Below are 13,955 nucleotides of genomic sequence, written 5' to 3' on the forward strand. Positions count from 1 at the left end.
CAACTAACAAAACCAGTGGACCCCCCCGAACTCTGAAGAGGTCAACCGGGAGTAATTATAAGATTAGAAGCCACTAACTTCCTCTTCCCATTTCCTCGACATCGGCCAAAAATGAAACCACAAGACGACTTTTCCTAGCACGAGAAGGTCAGTGCTACCACTTTTCCTAGTACGGGATCACCTAGAACGAGATGCCCTCTTTGACCAGTTTCCCTATGACCAGTTTTCCTAGGACGAGTTGGCTGCGACGAGTGGGCCGGTTCCCGTCCTTCTACACCGAAATGTCCGGATACCGGCTGGAGGGCCCCCTTCTTGCTTGTTTTTCCAGTCATTTTCATCACTTTAATTATCGGGCACGACATTCCCACGTTCGCCAGCTAAAGCAGCGGCTGTGTTGATTTACTCGCGTCATTTCATTCGCGTTATTATTTTTTTTTTGTGTGTGAATTTTGTGACCCCCGATGGGGACACTGGGACTTGTTGCGGCTGCACCGACGATGCAGACGAGATTGAACTCTCCGGCTCATTATATCATGATTGCTTGTGCCATCACTAGATTATTACAACTTTGTTAGCGTGGGGACACTGGGACTCGTTGCGGCTGCACCGACGATGTAGACTAGATTGAACTCTACGGCTCATTATTCGCAAGTTCCGCGGCATATAGAGGGCGCGCCGGTCAACCCAGCGATTCCAATATGGCGGCCCAAGAGGTGATCGGAGGCGCATTGTAGCGCTGCGGCTGTACACCCCGATCATCTACGAGTATCCGATCTGTCGTCATTTCTGGACCATGTTGCCCTTCACGCGCTCGTTGTCGTGGGGCGACGTAATGAGGCACGTAGGAGCCTCGGACAAACGAATCCGGTGCTACACCGAGGGCGAAGCGGTGCTGGATGCGGGACACTTGGTGTGTTGTGGGGTGAAATGCCAGGAGGCGTCATCCGTTACAGTACAAGGCCTTTGCCTTCAAACTTCGGCCTTGAAAAGGAAGCCGCACGAGCTGGAGTTCGTGTACGGCAACGACGGCTCACTGAAGGTACGTAAATGTCGTTGTTATCGCTAATGCTAGCCACACGAGCGAACGCATTGGAGTCCGCACACAAAGGCTCGCGGCTTTGAAAACAGGCTCTCCCGCATTTGTAAGTGACGTTTTGCTGCGCGCCTGTTTGTTCCCTGGGTAGAGGAATAGATGTGATACTGTTTTCTTTTTTGTTTTTTAATACCCTGCTGCCTTACCGCACTGTTTTTTAATACCCTGCTGCTTACCGCACAGCGCGCACGACTTGCACGTGCAGATTGAAACGCACTGTCCGGAGCTGCACGAGCTGATCTGACGAATTAGGCCCGTTCAAACTTGCGACGAAAGCGAGCGAAAGCGACGGGAATTCTGTCGCGCGAAGAAAATTGGTCCCTGCTATTCGACAAAACCATAATCGCGCGACAAAGCGACGGAATTCCCGTCGCTTTCGCTCGTATTCGTCGCAAGTGTGAACGGGACTTGATTCGTTTTTAATTATCCAGCCCGGCAGAGAATTTTAACTAAACAGAGCTTTTTTTGTCTCATAAGTCTCTTTATGGCTTCGATTCGGTACAATCAGGATATCCATGCCCCATTTACACTGCGATTAACCGATCTTTATCCGACCTCTACAAATTTTGCAACGCCGGTGTTTTTCGACGGGTTAGCTCACATCTACGGCGTTTACACTTGACTGAAAACGATCCGGAACACGAAGTATTTTTTTTAGTGGTTGTTGGCTTCCGGTTTCCGTAGTGATGGCTTTTTTTTTTTTTTCCCAGGCCCACTGTTCCTGCAAAGCAGGAAATTCAGAGAGATGCAAGCACCTGATCGCTATGCTGATGTTTGTGTACAGGTAAGTACTATGAAGTCGTTGCCATTTTTTTTTCTAAGTTGATTCACAACAATTACGTCTAAGTGCATAAGTAGAGCTCAGTTAAATGAAGAGCTAAATCAAACTTATCACAGAGCTTGAGTCAGGCAAGCTTGCTGTTGTGTACAAGGGTGTCAAATTGCCAGCACAACGCTGTCCCTGCTACTTCATTGTAGTAGCGAGCACCTGAAACCCGCAGTAGTTAACCAGTGTGTTACAACTTCGGATTTGCCGCCACACGTCAGCTGGTTCCAAAGTGTCTTCGTGGCACTTGTGTTTTGATCTCGCCGTCCAGCAGCAAGATGCGCTATAATAAAATATGTATTAAAATGTGAAAGGCTTCGTTGAGGACTTGAACTGTTCCAGCATTTGTTAACGAGTCTAAGCGGACAGGAACACCAATAAATTCCACATAGAAAAGGCTGCGACAGTGATCTTTGCGTCGAGCAAGAGTTGATAAACAAGCAGCATCACTGCTGGTAATTACCAAAAATGCCGCCGTCTGTCAGTTTCGTCATGATAAAGGTCCAGTGCAACCTGCAACTCATTTTCTTGGAAATGCAAATGCTGTATTGTGCTTGTCTTGCATGTGTCCTTGAATTGAGGTTGTCGATGCTGTGGTTATTTTTGGAGTCAGCCAGGCTGATGCTGGCAATAAAAGTAAAGGCAGAAAATGATAACTGAAGATTTGTTTGCCATTTGTAGAGGTGTAGTTACTAAGTTACCTTAGAGGTAAATTCCACAACGGTTCGAAGTCTGTGGGGAAGGCCTTCATTCTGCGGGAGACGTAAATAGGCTGACAATGTGAAAAGTACATAAAATAGCTCTTGTTAATGCCGAAATTTTCTTATTTAACAGGACCGGTCTCCAGAACTTGGAGCAGCTAACATGCACCGACATGGAACAAGCCTGGGGCAAGCTTCGGTCGGAGCCCCTCTACGAAGCAAAAGAGCTCAACCAGCTTTGTCATGTACAGCCGTTGCCACGAATGCGCCTGGATGAAGACGAAAAAGCAGCCGTAAGAAATCGGCTCATGGCAGCCATTCCACAGAGTGCACTCGCACTGCACTACCACGGCAGGCTTCATTGCAATGCTGCTGTGGAAGCACCTGATGACGCAACCGCTCAGGAACATTCCCTGCTGATGCACATGGCAAGTGATCGTGTAAGGGTGTACAGAGAGCTAATGTTCCACGATGTTGCCTTTGGTGATTGCACACGGTTCAAAGTGTATAAATTTTCGGAACAAGACCTGACCTTTGCAGAAAAGGAGTTTTACCGTACTTATGTGCAGGTAACAGAGGAGCAATCTCTGAGAATATGCGCGGAGACAAGGGGCCAGGATAACACCAAATGGCAGAGAGAGAGGAAGGTGCACATCACAGGAAGTACATGTCGCGCGTACTTCACATATGTTCCAAAGAAAGGTCGCACATGGGAGGACAAAGTGGCAAACATGCTAGAGAGCAGATTTAGTGGAAATGATGCCACAAGGTATGGCAAGAGCTGTGAAGGGCTGGCCATTCACGAATACACAAGGCTCACTAACAATGCTGTGACCAAGCTCGGCCTTGTGGTCAATCCACTTGTACCATGGCTCGGATACAGCCCTGATGGTGTCGTGTTCAGAGGCAGCCAGCCCGACATTCTCCTTGAGGTAAAGAGCCCGGATCAAGGGAAAACTCGAAAAGCGGTCGAACTTGCTGAAGAAAAAAAGCTTTCCTATGTGAAGCAGGATGGAGAAAACTTTGTTGTTAACCGCAACCATGCGTACTTTTCGCAAGTGCAATTGGGCATGTTTCTCCTTGACCTGGACACCACACACTTCATGGTGTACTCAGCTGTGGAGCCGCTCATTTTAACAGTGAAGAGGTGTGACACGCACATAGATGAGCTTCTCCGAAGGCTTCAGTTTGTGTACTTTAAGCACGTTTTGCCAAGCCTTGCAGCCTTGGCTTAGTGTGTGTGATGTTGTGTGTGTGTGTGATGTGTGTGTCCAGCGTATGCAGTGACTGGGAGAGATGAGGCTACTGACTCTTCCTATTGCTAAATCGCAACTGCAAATAATTTTTATGTTGAAAGTAGTGTAACAGTCTTGTGCATTTTTTTACTTTTACTGTCAGTGTGAATGTCAGCCATTTTTCGGTTCTCCTTACAGGGAGACTGAAGTGATTTGTAAACATTGCGGGATTACCAGCGCAAAGTGTATTCCGGAGTCCCTAGGCCATGTTTCGACTATGCTGGGTGCGTTTACGCAAATTTATTTAGTAGAAAAATCAATTAGAAAAAGCTATCCTGCTCTGCATCCTCGCCCATTTTCTGTGGTGTTTTGGTGCGACGTCAAGAAAAAAATGACTTGGCTTGACTGCGCTACTGCACAGCTCGCCGGCCTACCAACAGAGTCAGTCGGCCCAGCGTTTAGTCCGCCGGCCGCCGGCGGGTCATCAGAATTCGCTCGCTCAGTTGAAACTAAGCCACAACACGTTTGTGAATAGAAGAATGTGCCTTTCTTTACTTTGTTAGTTTGTACACTGCATCAAACTCCAAGTCCAGGTCACTCTGCACAAGGGCACATGCGACGCTTCGCTGACTGGTGTGCTAGTAGGAAAATCTAAGGCCAATTGAAGGCGGGGGAAGAGTCAGCCGTAACGTTCATTACTCCACGAGCGAGTTTGCAGAACGCGTAGACTGGCGCGCTAGCGAGTTTACGTTGGGGTGCTGGTGCCATAAGCACCGACTGCTTGTGGGCAGTGGGCACAGTCCCGAATCAGCCGACCCTTGGCCTGGTGCGAACACGCTTTTTACGATACAGGCATGAGCCAAGCTCCAAAGATGGGGGAAAAGCGCATGGCTTTTGAGCGTGTGCAGTGGCGCGGAGGGCTTTCATCTGCTGCGTAGGCTTCGGCTAGTGATTGCTACGATTCCAAGCCATCCTGGCATTTTACAGCCGACATGATAGAAGCACGGTATGGCAATTATTGAGATATTGAGAATGTCCATTCAACGATAACGTCGGATGCCAAGCATGCTGTTTCACACAACCTAAGCTTGTATGAATGGTAGTCTTGGACAGCGTCCAATCATGTAGTACCTTTACCTGACGTCACTGCGGTTAGTTTGTGCAGCCGCCGCAGACCGCGCATGGTAGTTTTTCTTCTTTCAGGCTTTATAAAATATACGGTTTTGTTGCCCAGATAAATGATGAAAAGTGTGTTCATTTGAGCCGGTCTACGTAGTGCAAGCAAAAACAGGAGCTTAACAAATTCACTTCGGTGTCCCACTACCTATTTTTGTTTTGCACTCACCCTGCTTTTCCCCTTATATTCTCCCCAAAGAAACTCTTGTGTATGCTGCTGTTGAATCAACTGCTGTTCTATTCTGATACTGCCTCAAGGACAATCATTGTATTGATGTCAAGTAAGGGTATCTTAAGCTGTGATAAATATACTAATTATTTTTGTTTTGCTTTTTGATTTTGCATTCACCCTTTTTTTCCCCATATCATTTTTTCCCCAAAGGAACTCTTGTGTATGCTGCTGTTTGAATCAACTGCTGTTCTATTTTGTGATGCTGCCTCAAGGACAATCATTTAATTGATGTCAAGTAGAGGTATTTTAAGCTGTGATAAATATACTAATTCTGTCACAAAAAAAATGTGTGGTGTGTGCTTTCTACAATATTTCCTTTGAGCAAAGATAGTTTTAGTGAATTTCTTCTGAGTAATGTGCTGCATACTTTTGAGGCTTTATTTTGAAATCTAAAGCATAAAAGAACACCAGTGCAAGGGAAAGCAAAGGTAGTACTGGTGCATTCTCTACATTTATAACTTCACACATCAATATCTTTGGGAAAAAATAAAGCACATAATTTTGTGGGCACTGTTTTTAGGAATACATAACGCGAGCAGCTCAATTGGAGCACGAGGCTCTTTAAAAAACATGGCAACGATGAGTGTGTTAGTAGCACTATATGATGAGGGAGCATTAGTTGACAAAATATTCACAGAGCTATCGGTGTTGAAGAGAGTTGTGGTGGTACTTGTTCAGATAAAAATGTGCAATAGAGATGACTCGAACAATGAATGCATTTGAGAATTAGGTCAGCCTTGGCTGTGTTTCAAAAATGCTTGTGTGTTCACAATTTGCTGCACATTAAAGATCCGCAGGTGGACAAAATTAAACCAGAGCCCTCCACTACGGCGCACCTCATCGCTTGCGTTGCGTCGGTGCGTTAAACCCTACAATCAATCAATCAATCAATCAATCAATTTACGGGTGTCTTCATACAGACTTCAATGGACGCTTGACGGGACCAAATCCTACACTTTGAATTATCCATAAACTCAAATTATTGAAGTTTGAACTACCGAACTTTTACTGCCATGATGTGAATAGATACTAAGATACTAGTCATTCTTTTACTGCATGGTCACTGACTCATTTGCATTCAAAAACCTCTTGTCAGCAAGAATGGGGCTCGACAGATTCACAATGCCAGCAATTGTGATCAGTATGTGGTCAAGAGCGCCGACCATTTCCCAGGGCACGGGCCCTTTCAGAACTTTGAAAAGCTTCATTCGCTGAATAGCCCTCTCTACGTGGACCCGTGCCCTGGCGATTCTCACTGTTTTATTAGCTTCTGCTGAAGAAAACTGGGTTGCATTGCGGAGAAAAGGAGGCTGCACAACACCCACTCCACGCTTTCCACACATGTCGTCAATGTTGAAACCCTTGTCAATCATGACATCATCTTCAAAGCTGGAAAGCTCATCTAAAACATGGGATTGTTTTACAGACGCTTTGTCAGAAGTTTTGCCTCCGAAGCCATTACTCACAAACGTTATCAGCCCACCAGGTGACACTCCCACCAGAACCTTGGCAGTGTGTCGGCCTTTATAGTGAGAGTATGTCAAGATGCGACATGATGCGCAGTGAGACTTCTCCAGCTCAACCTCAGTGCAGTCTAGGACGACACGTACTTCCTGGTAGCCCTCGATGCACCGAGGAAGATTTCTGGAAACCTCCTCCTTACTGGGCCATGGAATGGCAGCCTCAAGAACAGCAGCAAGGGCTTGTAAAGTGCCATAAAAATGCCTGTGCACGGTTGTTTTGCTGACACCGAACAACAATGCCAGGCATATAAATGACAGACACGTTTTTATCCGAACAAGCACCAGCACAACTCTCTCTAACACCGACAGCTCTGTGGCCATCTTGTCAACTAATGCTACCTCGTCAGATAGTGCAACTAACGCACTCACCGACTCAATGCCTGTAAAGGCACGAACTGCAGCATCGGTTGTCAATAAGTCTACCAACTTCATCTTATGCTTTTTAAAGCTCTCTACATCCACTTGCACACATTTGTGATCGTAGCTAGGGTGGCACTGGGACAGCAGAAGGAGTGCTTCCACTGCCTCATCTTCTGTATTGACGTCGGTAGCCATCTCGGGGTTCAGTTCTGGCTCCACCATCGCACCGCTCGGTCCTGCATCCGGCTGGGCTTCTTCCACCTGGATTTAGAAGAGAGGGTTGAAAGCAGGCCAGGGGAAAAAAGAACACCAAAATGGTAGGAATGCCGGTGAACTTGAGACAGCTTTGGTTCAAAGTTAATGGGCCTAATTCAGAATAAAAACATCTCTGAAAAGGCGCCGTACTGCCTACTAACATGAACAACCAAAATCTATGCAACAGGCAGTAGACGCTGTAAGTAGCAGCAGCAAACTGGACAAAGAAAAATGAACGCCAGAAAAAAAACGGGGGTAACGATTACTACACTCTCGATTGCAAAATTTGTGCGCAGTGTGAACTGCAGTCTTGACACTCACGGTGCACAGTTGCTACATTTCAAGAAGTGATGGAGTGATCACGAACACATGGTGGCGTGCGCTACTCTGTTGTTACCTCACAGCGCGTCACCATTACCAATCATGTTGTAAATCGTGTTTGAACCTTCTGTGCAAATGTCACGTGGTTCGGATGAGCCATGCAGCACGTGCTGGGTTTCTGTGCTGCGGCCTCTGCATACTGTCCTTCCTCCTCACACTTTCGTCATACTTTCATCCTCTGCTTTCCTGTGGGCCCACATTTGGTGGCATCTTCATTCTCTTGGTTATTTTGCACTGCACTGCATCTTGCGCCGCCTTGGCATACACCCTCCCCCTCACACTTGCTCTATTTTCCTTCTGTCCGGTTTTCCCTTCGTTTGCTCGGTTACGTGGCCGACGCCGTTGCCAAATCACAGTAATGGACATTTAAGTGCTGTGCACTGCAAAGCAAAGTGCCTGCTTTGCTCGCTGTAAAAAAAAATTAAGCGGCTGCTGTGCTAAGTGGCTTTGCTGCCCTATTCATCAAGCCTCAGTGTAGACTGATTAATTGATTGTAGGGTTTAACGCGCCGATGCAATGCACGGGATGAGAAGCGTCGTAGTGCAGAGCTGCGGATTAATTTTGACCACCTGGGGATCTTTAACGTGCGCCAAAATCTTGTACACACGAGCATTTTTGTTTTTTGCCTCCATCAAAAAAGCGGCCAGGAATCGAACCCGCGACCTCGTGCTCAGCAGCGGAACACCTTATCCACTGAGCCACCGCAGCGGGTAAGCCTCAGTGTAGACGCTTCGGTGTCGCTACCTTAGCATGCTGCTTCTCACGTAGGGAGGGAGGAGGAGGAAGTGATTGTTGGGGGGGGGGGGGGGAGGGGGGAAAGAGGCTGGTAACTGTCTGGCGTTTCGCCGACACCTCAACCGGCCGATTCTCACGTAGGGTTTATAAGATTTCCTTGGCACCAAGTGAGCGGTAGACTATCATGTTTTCAGGTTTGAGGATTTATGGGCTACAAACTTAAAAACTGCCACAGCAACATGCAGGGAAATCATTGTGATGCAAGGAACATGCAGGGAAATAAAATGGAGTGTTAAAATACGGTAACAACTGTTTCTGCGGTAGAAATTTCATAAAACCTTCACGTTTCGCCACTTTCCTAGCAGTTCCGTGTTTTACTCACCAACTGCAGTGTCCCTGCCTGTGGCTGTGTTGTTTCTGCTTGTGCAAGTCGTTCATCCAGCTCCTCAGGAGATTGCTGCTTGCTACTCCATTTACTTTCCAACAGCGTCCCTGTGCAAGGCATGTTTACATATATAGCACACACGCACAAAACAATGATCAGGTACTGACTTCACTCGAATTTTTTGGGTGGAAATTGAAATGAAATATTTTTTTGCAGTACCCCCACAGTTTGCCTAGTGACAGCACTGCATTTGCCAACAGTACCTGATTTGTCTGTGACGTAGGAAAGTGCAGTTTTATAAAGCAAACACTATAATTTGCTTGCTGGTATCTATGGCACAGAGGCTTTAGAAGTCCTTTGACCGTAGGGGAGGGGGTAAGACCACCTTGTGATGATAACAATGAAAATGATTTTTATCCGTAAGGACACTTTTTATTTTTCTGCTACTCGGAATTTAGGCGTGGCAATCTTTCACCTCTTTACAGTTCGATTTATTTGAAGTAACAGCTTTTGATCCACTCCGACCATACACATAGCGCAATTAGGGCTATTGTTAAGGCATAAGTCTTATATGCCTCTTGCAGAGGTGTCATTGAAAAGAACTGGGCCGAAACTCGACCCGAAACCTGAGGACATAAAAGCAAGAGCATGAAACGACAGTTGTTATGGTGTATGCCTGTTAAAGGAGCCATGAAAACAAAATGCAAGTTTGTGTTATTCGAAAGATTTCGTGTTTTATAGTGCCCCCAGCGCTTGTGCGAATGCAAACGATGCTTTATTCACTGAGAAATTAATCAACTTAGGTAAAAATTTTGATTTTCCCGCTCAATCGTGCGTTTTCGTGGTCCCAAATGACATCACAGGAACCAAGGAGGAACCGACCGCTCTGCAGCCTAGGGTCCCTTGATTCACGCATCCGCTGTACAGGGTGGAGACACGTATGCGCTGGCGCCGCCATTTTGGTCCACTCGCTCGCTGCCGAAACAAGTCATTGTATGAAAACCGCGCTAAAATTATCGCCGCAACGGGGTTAACGGGCGAAGTTTGAATCATATTATCTGTTTCGCGTTGCTGGGTCTCGTGGGAAACGAGAACGACGTGTTGTGCACGTTGACCCAACTGCAGCGGCACGGGACCGTTCAAAGGGTGTCTCCACCCTGTACGTTGGTGCTGGCACTGAGGTATTCGCGCGTTTGTTTACGTTACTGTACCTAGATGGCGCCACCATACCGTGGCGTGTCGTTTTCTGCCTTTTTTTTGTTCTGGGAGAAAATGGTTTCGTGAAACATAGTGCTCGCTCGACAAATATGTTCACGTAAGACACCGTCGCGTCAATCAATCGGCCAGTGTCGTCTGAGAACCCCAAAGCCCCGCAGTTCTGTGCAGCTAAACCAGCATAGTGCGCGCAGTACCAACAACAGCAGTACGAAGCGGTACTTCTATGTTTACATGTGCTTTCGTAACTTACACTTACCACCATTCTTACGGCTTTAAAAAGAATGTGCCCTAAATTTAAGCGCAAATAGCTCGTTCGGCAAGCTTGTAAGCTCTGCCTAATTTGTGTTTACTTTCGCTGGCCTCCGCCAATCGCAGAACTGGCTCGAATGACATCATAGGTTCTGTTGCGGGAAATGAGCTAGCGGGTCGCATGGCCATTCCCTTTTTTCCTAATTATGTAGCTTATTTGAGCGAAGTTTACGTTAAAAGTGGTGTCAGTATGATTCTGACGAGGCAATCTTTTGAATGAACCAAACTTGTGTTTTCTCTTCATGGCTCCTTTAAAGCACATACACATCTCAATGAATGCAATGCCTTGAGGCACTGTTCTCAACTGTGTTCTGACGACGACGACAAGTAGAGTGCCTCAAGCCAGGCGAGCAGAATGCCAGTGTAGCAAATGGTGTGCAAGGGCCACCGATTATTGGCCGATTTGTAGGAGGCACAAAATGTGAAAGCGTTCACCTTCATGTCTCTAAAGCAGCAAAGGACACCTGGAAGTTTTTTGTCTGTTCAAGGAAAAGCCATTGTACCTGTGCGCAGCACTCAAAATGCCCTTTCAAACACCTTCACACATGCTAGAATCAACACCTCAGAGGAAGGAAATCATTTCTTCCCAGACAAGAATGTCAAACTTCTGATGGTGGAAATGTGTCAGTAACAAGTGATGAGAAAAGAACCAGGTGAATGGACAATTAAATGGAGCTGTGACTTGCCTAATCGGGCTGAGACCTGTGTGCAGAGCCCCCCCTTCTTTTTGGCAACAGTAGCTGGTGAAGCACCCCCTGAACCCCTATCCCAAAGCTTGTATTACGGCAGACGAAACAAAACAAGGAAAAGTGGGGAGTAATAGGCAATTCAATCTATTCGTTGTCTATTAAAGCTTTACATTATATGAAACCGTAGTCGAAATTCTACATTTCCTTGAATAAAATAATTTTCTGTTGGAACGCTACGTTCACTCTCAGCTCAAAAGTGGCATACTCTGCTTGTTCCTGGAAGATGCACGCGCAGAGCGGGCTGTCGATGCTTGAGCTCTCATCAAGTCTGGCTTGTCATGGCTTCTCAAGGGCAGGCACCGGGATGGCACAGCATTTTTCTTTAACCTTCTCCGGACAGGGGTCCAATTTTGCTGGTAGCCTGAAAAAGTAGGGCATTATTGAAGCAGCAACTCAAGCTTATGAAATTTCGCATGCCAAGGCACTTCTGTTTACTACACCCACCCTAGCTTCTCTCAATTCAAAGGGAAATAACAGTGACAAATGCAGCCGCGTGGCTTTCTTAAAAGCCCTAAGGGCTTTTATCCCAGAAAAATCTTCGGTAGTTTTATTCGGATCTCTTATTTACCTGTACAGTATCACGCAACATTAATTATTCCTGTAGACGTTCTTTATTTTGTTAAATTGCCAAGCAACACCGCAATAAAATCAGGTGTCCGCGCTACGTTGGCGCCTGTAGAATATTGTTAGCACAGCTTGGCCTTGTGCGTGTACAAAGGAACGGCACGACGAGCGCCGTCGCTGCTAGACGCTGGGAGGTTTGTGAGACCTCTTGGCGTGTAAAAATAGAAAAACACCAAAGAAAAGATAGTTTTGCTCGCTTTCTCTATATCTCTCGACTAGCGATAAAACCTCGCAGCCTCCTCGCTGGTCTGGGACTGATAATCGAAGTCCCACGGTAACATACTGCGCAAAAGGCCCGGCGCCCGCACTGAGAACACTGCCAGTTATTCGCACATGCACGTTTGCCACATTACAACCCATACAACAATCACATGTGTATCACTGCTTACCCGTCCCGCTCCAGAAGAAGTCGTTGTTCACGAAGTGCTCGCTGCACACAACCATTGCCGGCGTCACAGGTTTGCCGATCCGCAGTTTTACGGTCCATTCTTTCTTCAGTCGGTCGTCGCGCGGAAACGAATGCAGGCTTATTTTGTTACTAACCGCTCGGTTCTTGCACTGCGGTACGGAACACATTCGATTGCTTTTAAATTTACGAGCCATCGCACACAATTCATGAAACAACACGAATCTCCACGGTCACGCTATGATGGCGCGTCGGCGGCTTCGCCGTTGATCACCTCTGCGGCGCCATCGCTTGCAGCCGCTGAGCGGCGCCACCATCTACGGAACTTACGAATATCATTATTGCTTGTGACATCACTCGTTTATTACAACTTTGTTTGCGTATATTGCAAAGCGGTAACTACTCTCTGGCAACCCGCCAGCTATCGGCTCAAGCCGGCTGGCCTCTCTGGTCAACATCTTCCTCTACACTCCCATTTTCCCACCTCATCAGGTTTTTCCCCTCCAAAAGATGACGACCCACGCCAATGCAATGACGACCGTCACTGGCCCACGGGGCGCCCGGAACTCCTTCCTTGGAATTTGGGTTCGTCGACCTTTCCCCCGCGAGCAAAGGCACGCACGTGAAGTTGGCGAGTCTAAAGTGTCTTGTACAATAGCGTCTCAATTATTTCCCTGGGGCTCTTCGGCCGCCACCTACACCACCTCCCCCCCCCCCCCCCTCTCAACTGCGGCATTCCTGGCAGAAACTTACAGAGACTTTCGCAGGTACTACGAAAGCATACGCACAGACTAAAGCAAAACAAGCTGACACATTTCATCTTTATAACAGGATGACTGGAGGCAGTTGGTCCAATGAAGTTTTGAACGCCCAAGAATATAAAGAACAAACTTACAAAAATTACTTAACCAAATAAAAAGTGTGCATGTTATAGATATCCTAAAATTAACAAAGACTGAAATAGAAAATCCCGGAAAATAACAATGAAAACATGATTGAAATCGCGAAATTATAATTGCGCGTGTTTTTTTAAACAATGTCTTCTGCGAATATTTAATAAGGATCGCTCGTCGATCCTTTTTCATTGGTTGAACTTTCTCTTAAATGATATTTCAACACGCACTCACTTCAATTACGCAGGCCGTGGTGCTATATTACACAGCTGTTGTCGCAGGTTGCTCAAAGCTTTGCTAAAAAAGAAAAATACGGCAATAAGTCGTTACAAAAAACCAGTGAAAAAAAAAACACGATGATACTGCCACTGATTTGCTCTATAAATTAAGTCCCTAGAAAAAAAGTAAAGAACAAAATTGACTTAAAGCTTTAAATATGTCGGCTCATATTCCACAAATAAATGTACATTTTTGGAAAGGCCGCATAACCATCCGCTGGCCTAAAATAACGCAGAATTGCGGGGCAAGAACATTTCTAATAAATAGTTCACAATGGCGTGCTTTCTCCATCGAATTATACTCCAAGCCACTCTAACATCTGAATAAATCGAATTTAAAGAAACGAATCGTAAGCACCCACTTTCTTCATTTAAGCCAGAGGAAGCTTGGTGTTTCAGCCGTCTTCCTCATTAAATGACTTTGGTTATTTTTTGTGTCCTGGAGCCGTGTTTGCATGTAGCATTTGAAAGGGAGCAACTGAAACAAGGCATACATTTTTGCATTGTTAAGAAAAATGCATGCAACTATCCCGCAGAAGCCCAAAGAGCTAAGCCCTTCATAGTTATAAATTTGTT

The 13,955-nt window shown here is 46.3% G+C and overlaps 2 protein-coding genes across 2 annotated transcripts; one reads left to right on the top strand and one right to left on the bottom strand.

Annotated features, from left to right (window-relative positions):
* Window positions 1–649: 649 nt before the first annotated feature.
* On the top strand, window positions 650–4,770 carry LOC144142182 (uncharacterized). Its single transcript, XM_077673558.1, has 3 exons — window positions 650–1,039; window positions 1,804–1,877; window positions 2,754–4,770. The coding sequence occupies exons 1-3, from the start codon at window positions 794–796 to the stop codon at window positions 3,853–3,855; spliced, it is 1,422 nt and encodes a 473-aa protein (XP_077529684.1). The 5' UTR covers window positions 650–793; the 3' UTR covers window positions 3,856–4,770.
* Window positions 4,771–5,597: 827 nt separating this feature from the next.
* Window positions 5,598–12,486, bottom strand: LOC144142183 (uncharacterized). Its single transcript, XM_077673559.1, has 4 exons — window positions 12,192–12,486; window positions 11,384–11,539; window positions 8,900–9,009; window positions 5,598–7,407 (listed from the first exon to the last, which is right to left on the bottom strand). The coding sequence occupies exons 1-4, from the start codon at window positions 12,403–12,405 to the stop codon at window positions 6,313–6,315; spliced, it is 1,575 nt and encodes a 524-aa protein (XP_077529685.1). The 5' UTR covers window positions 12,406–12,486; the 3' UTR covers window positions 5,598–6,312.
* Window positions 12,487–13,955: the final 1,469 nt, after the last annotated feature.

This window comes from Haemaphysalis longicornis, unplaced genomic scaffold, assembly GCF_048455015.1.
Source record: "Haemaphysalis longicornis isolate Haplotype H1 unplaced genomic scaffold, Haemaphysalis longicornis Haplotype H1 scaffold_6, whole genome shotgun sequence".
NCBI classification, from domain to species: domain Eukaryota; kingdom Metazoa; phylum Arthropoda; class Arachnida; order Ixodida; family Ixodidae; genus Haemaphysalis; species Haemaphysalis longicornis.

Bases quoted from the DNA above. Each gene is read 5' to 3' on its own strand.
- LOC144142182 (XM_077673558.1), top strand. From the start codon at position 794: ATGTTGCCCTTCACGCGCTCGTTGTCGTGGGGCGACGTAATGAGGCAC. The intron at 1,040-1,803 runs GTACGTAAATGT...TTTTTTTCCCAG, and splicing joins GCAACGACGGCTCACTGAAG to GCCCACTGTTCCTGCAAAGC. The intron at 1,878-2,753 runs GTAAGTACTATG...CTTATTTAACAG, and splicing joins ATGCTGATGTTTGTGTACAG to GACCGGTCTCCAGAACTTGG.
- LOC144142183 (XM_077673559.1), bottom strand. From the start codon at position 12,405: ATGGCTCGTAAATTTAAAAGCAATCGAATGTGTTCCGTACCGCAGTGC. The intron at 9,010-11,383 runs GTATGCCACTTT...TGCCTTGCACAG, and splicing joins ATCTTCCAGGAACAAGCAGA to GGACGCTGTTGGAAAGTAAA. The intron at 7,408-8,899 runs GTGAGTAAAACA...TTCTAAATCCAG, and splicing joins AGGCAGGGACACTGCAGTTG to GTGGAAGAAGCCCAGCCGGA.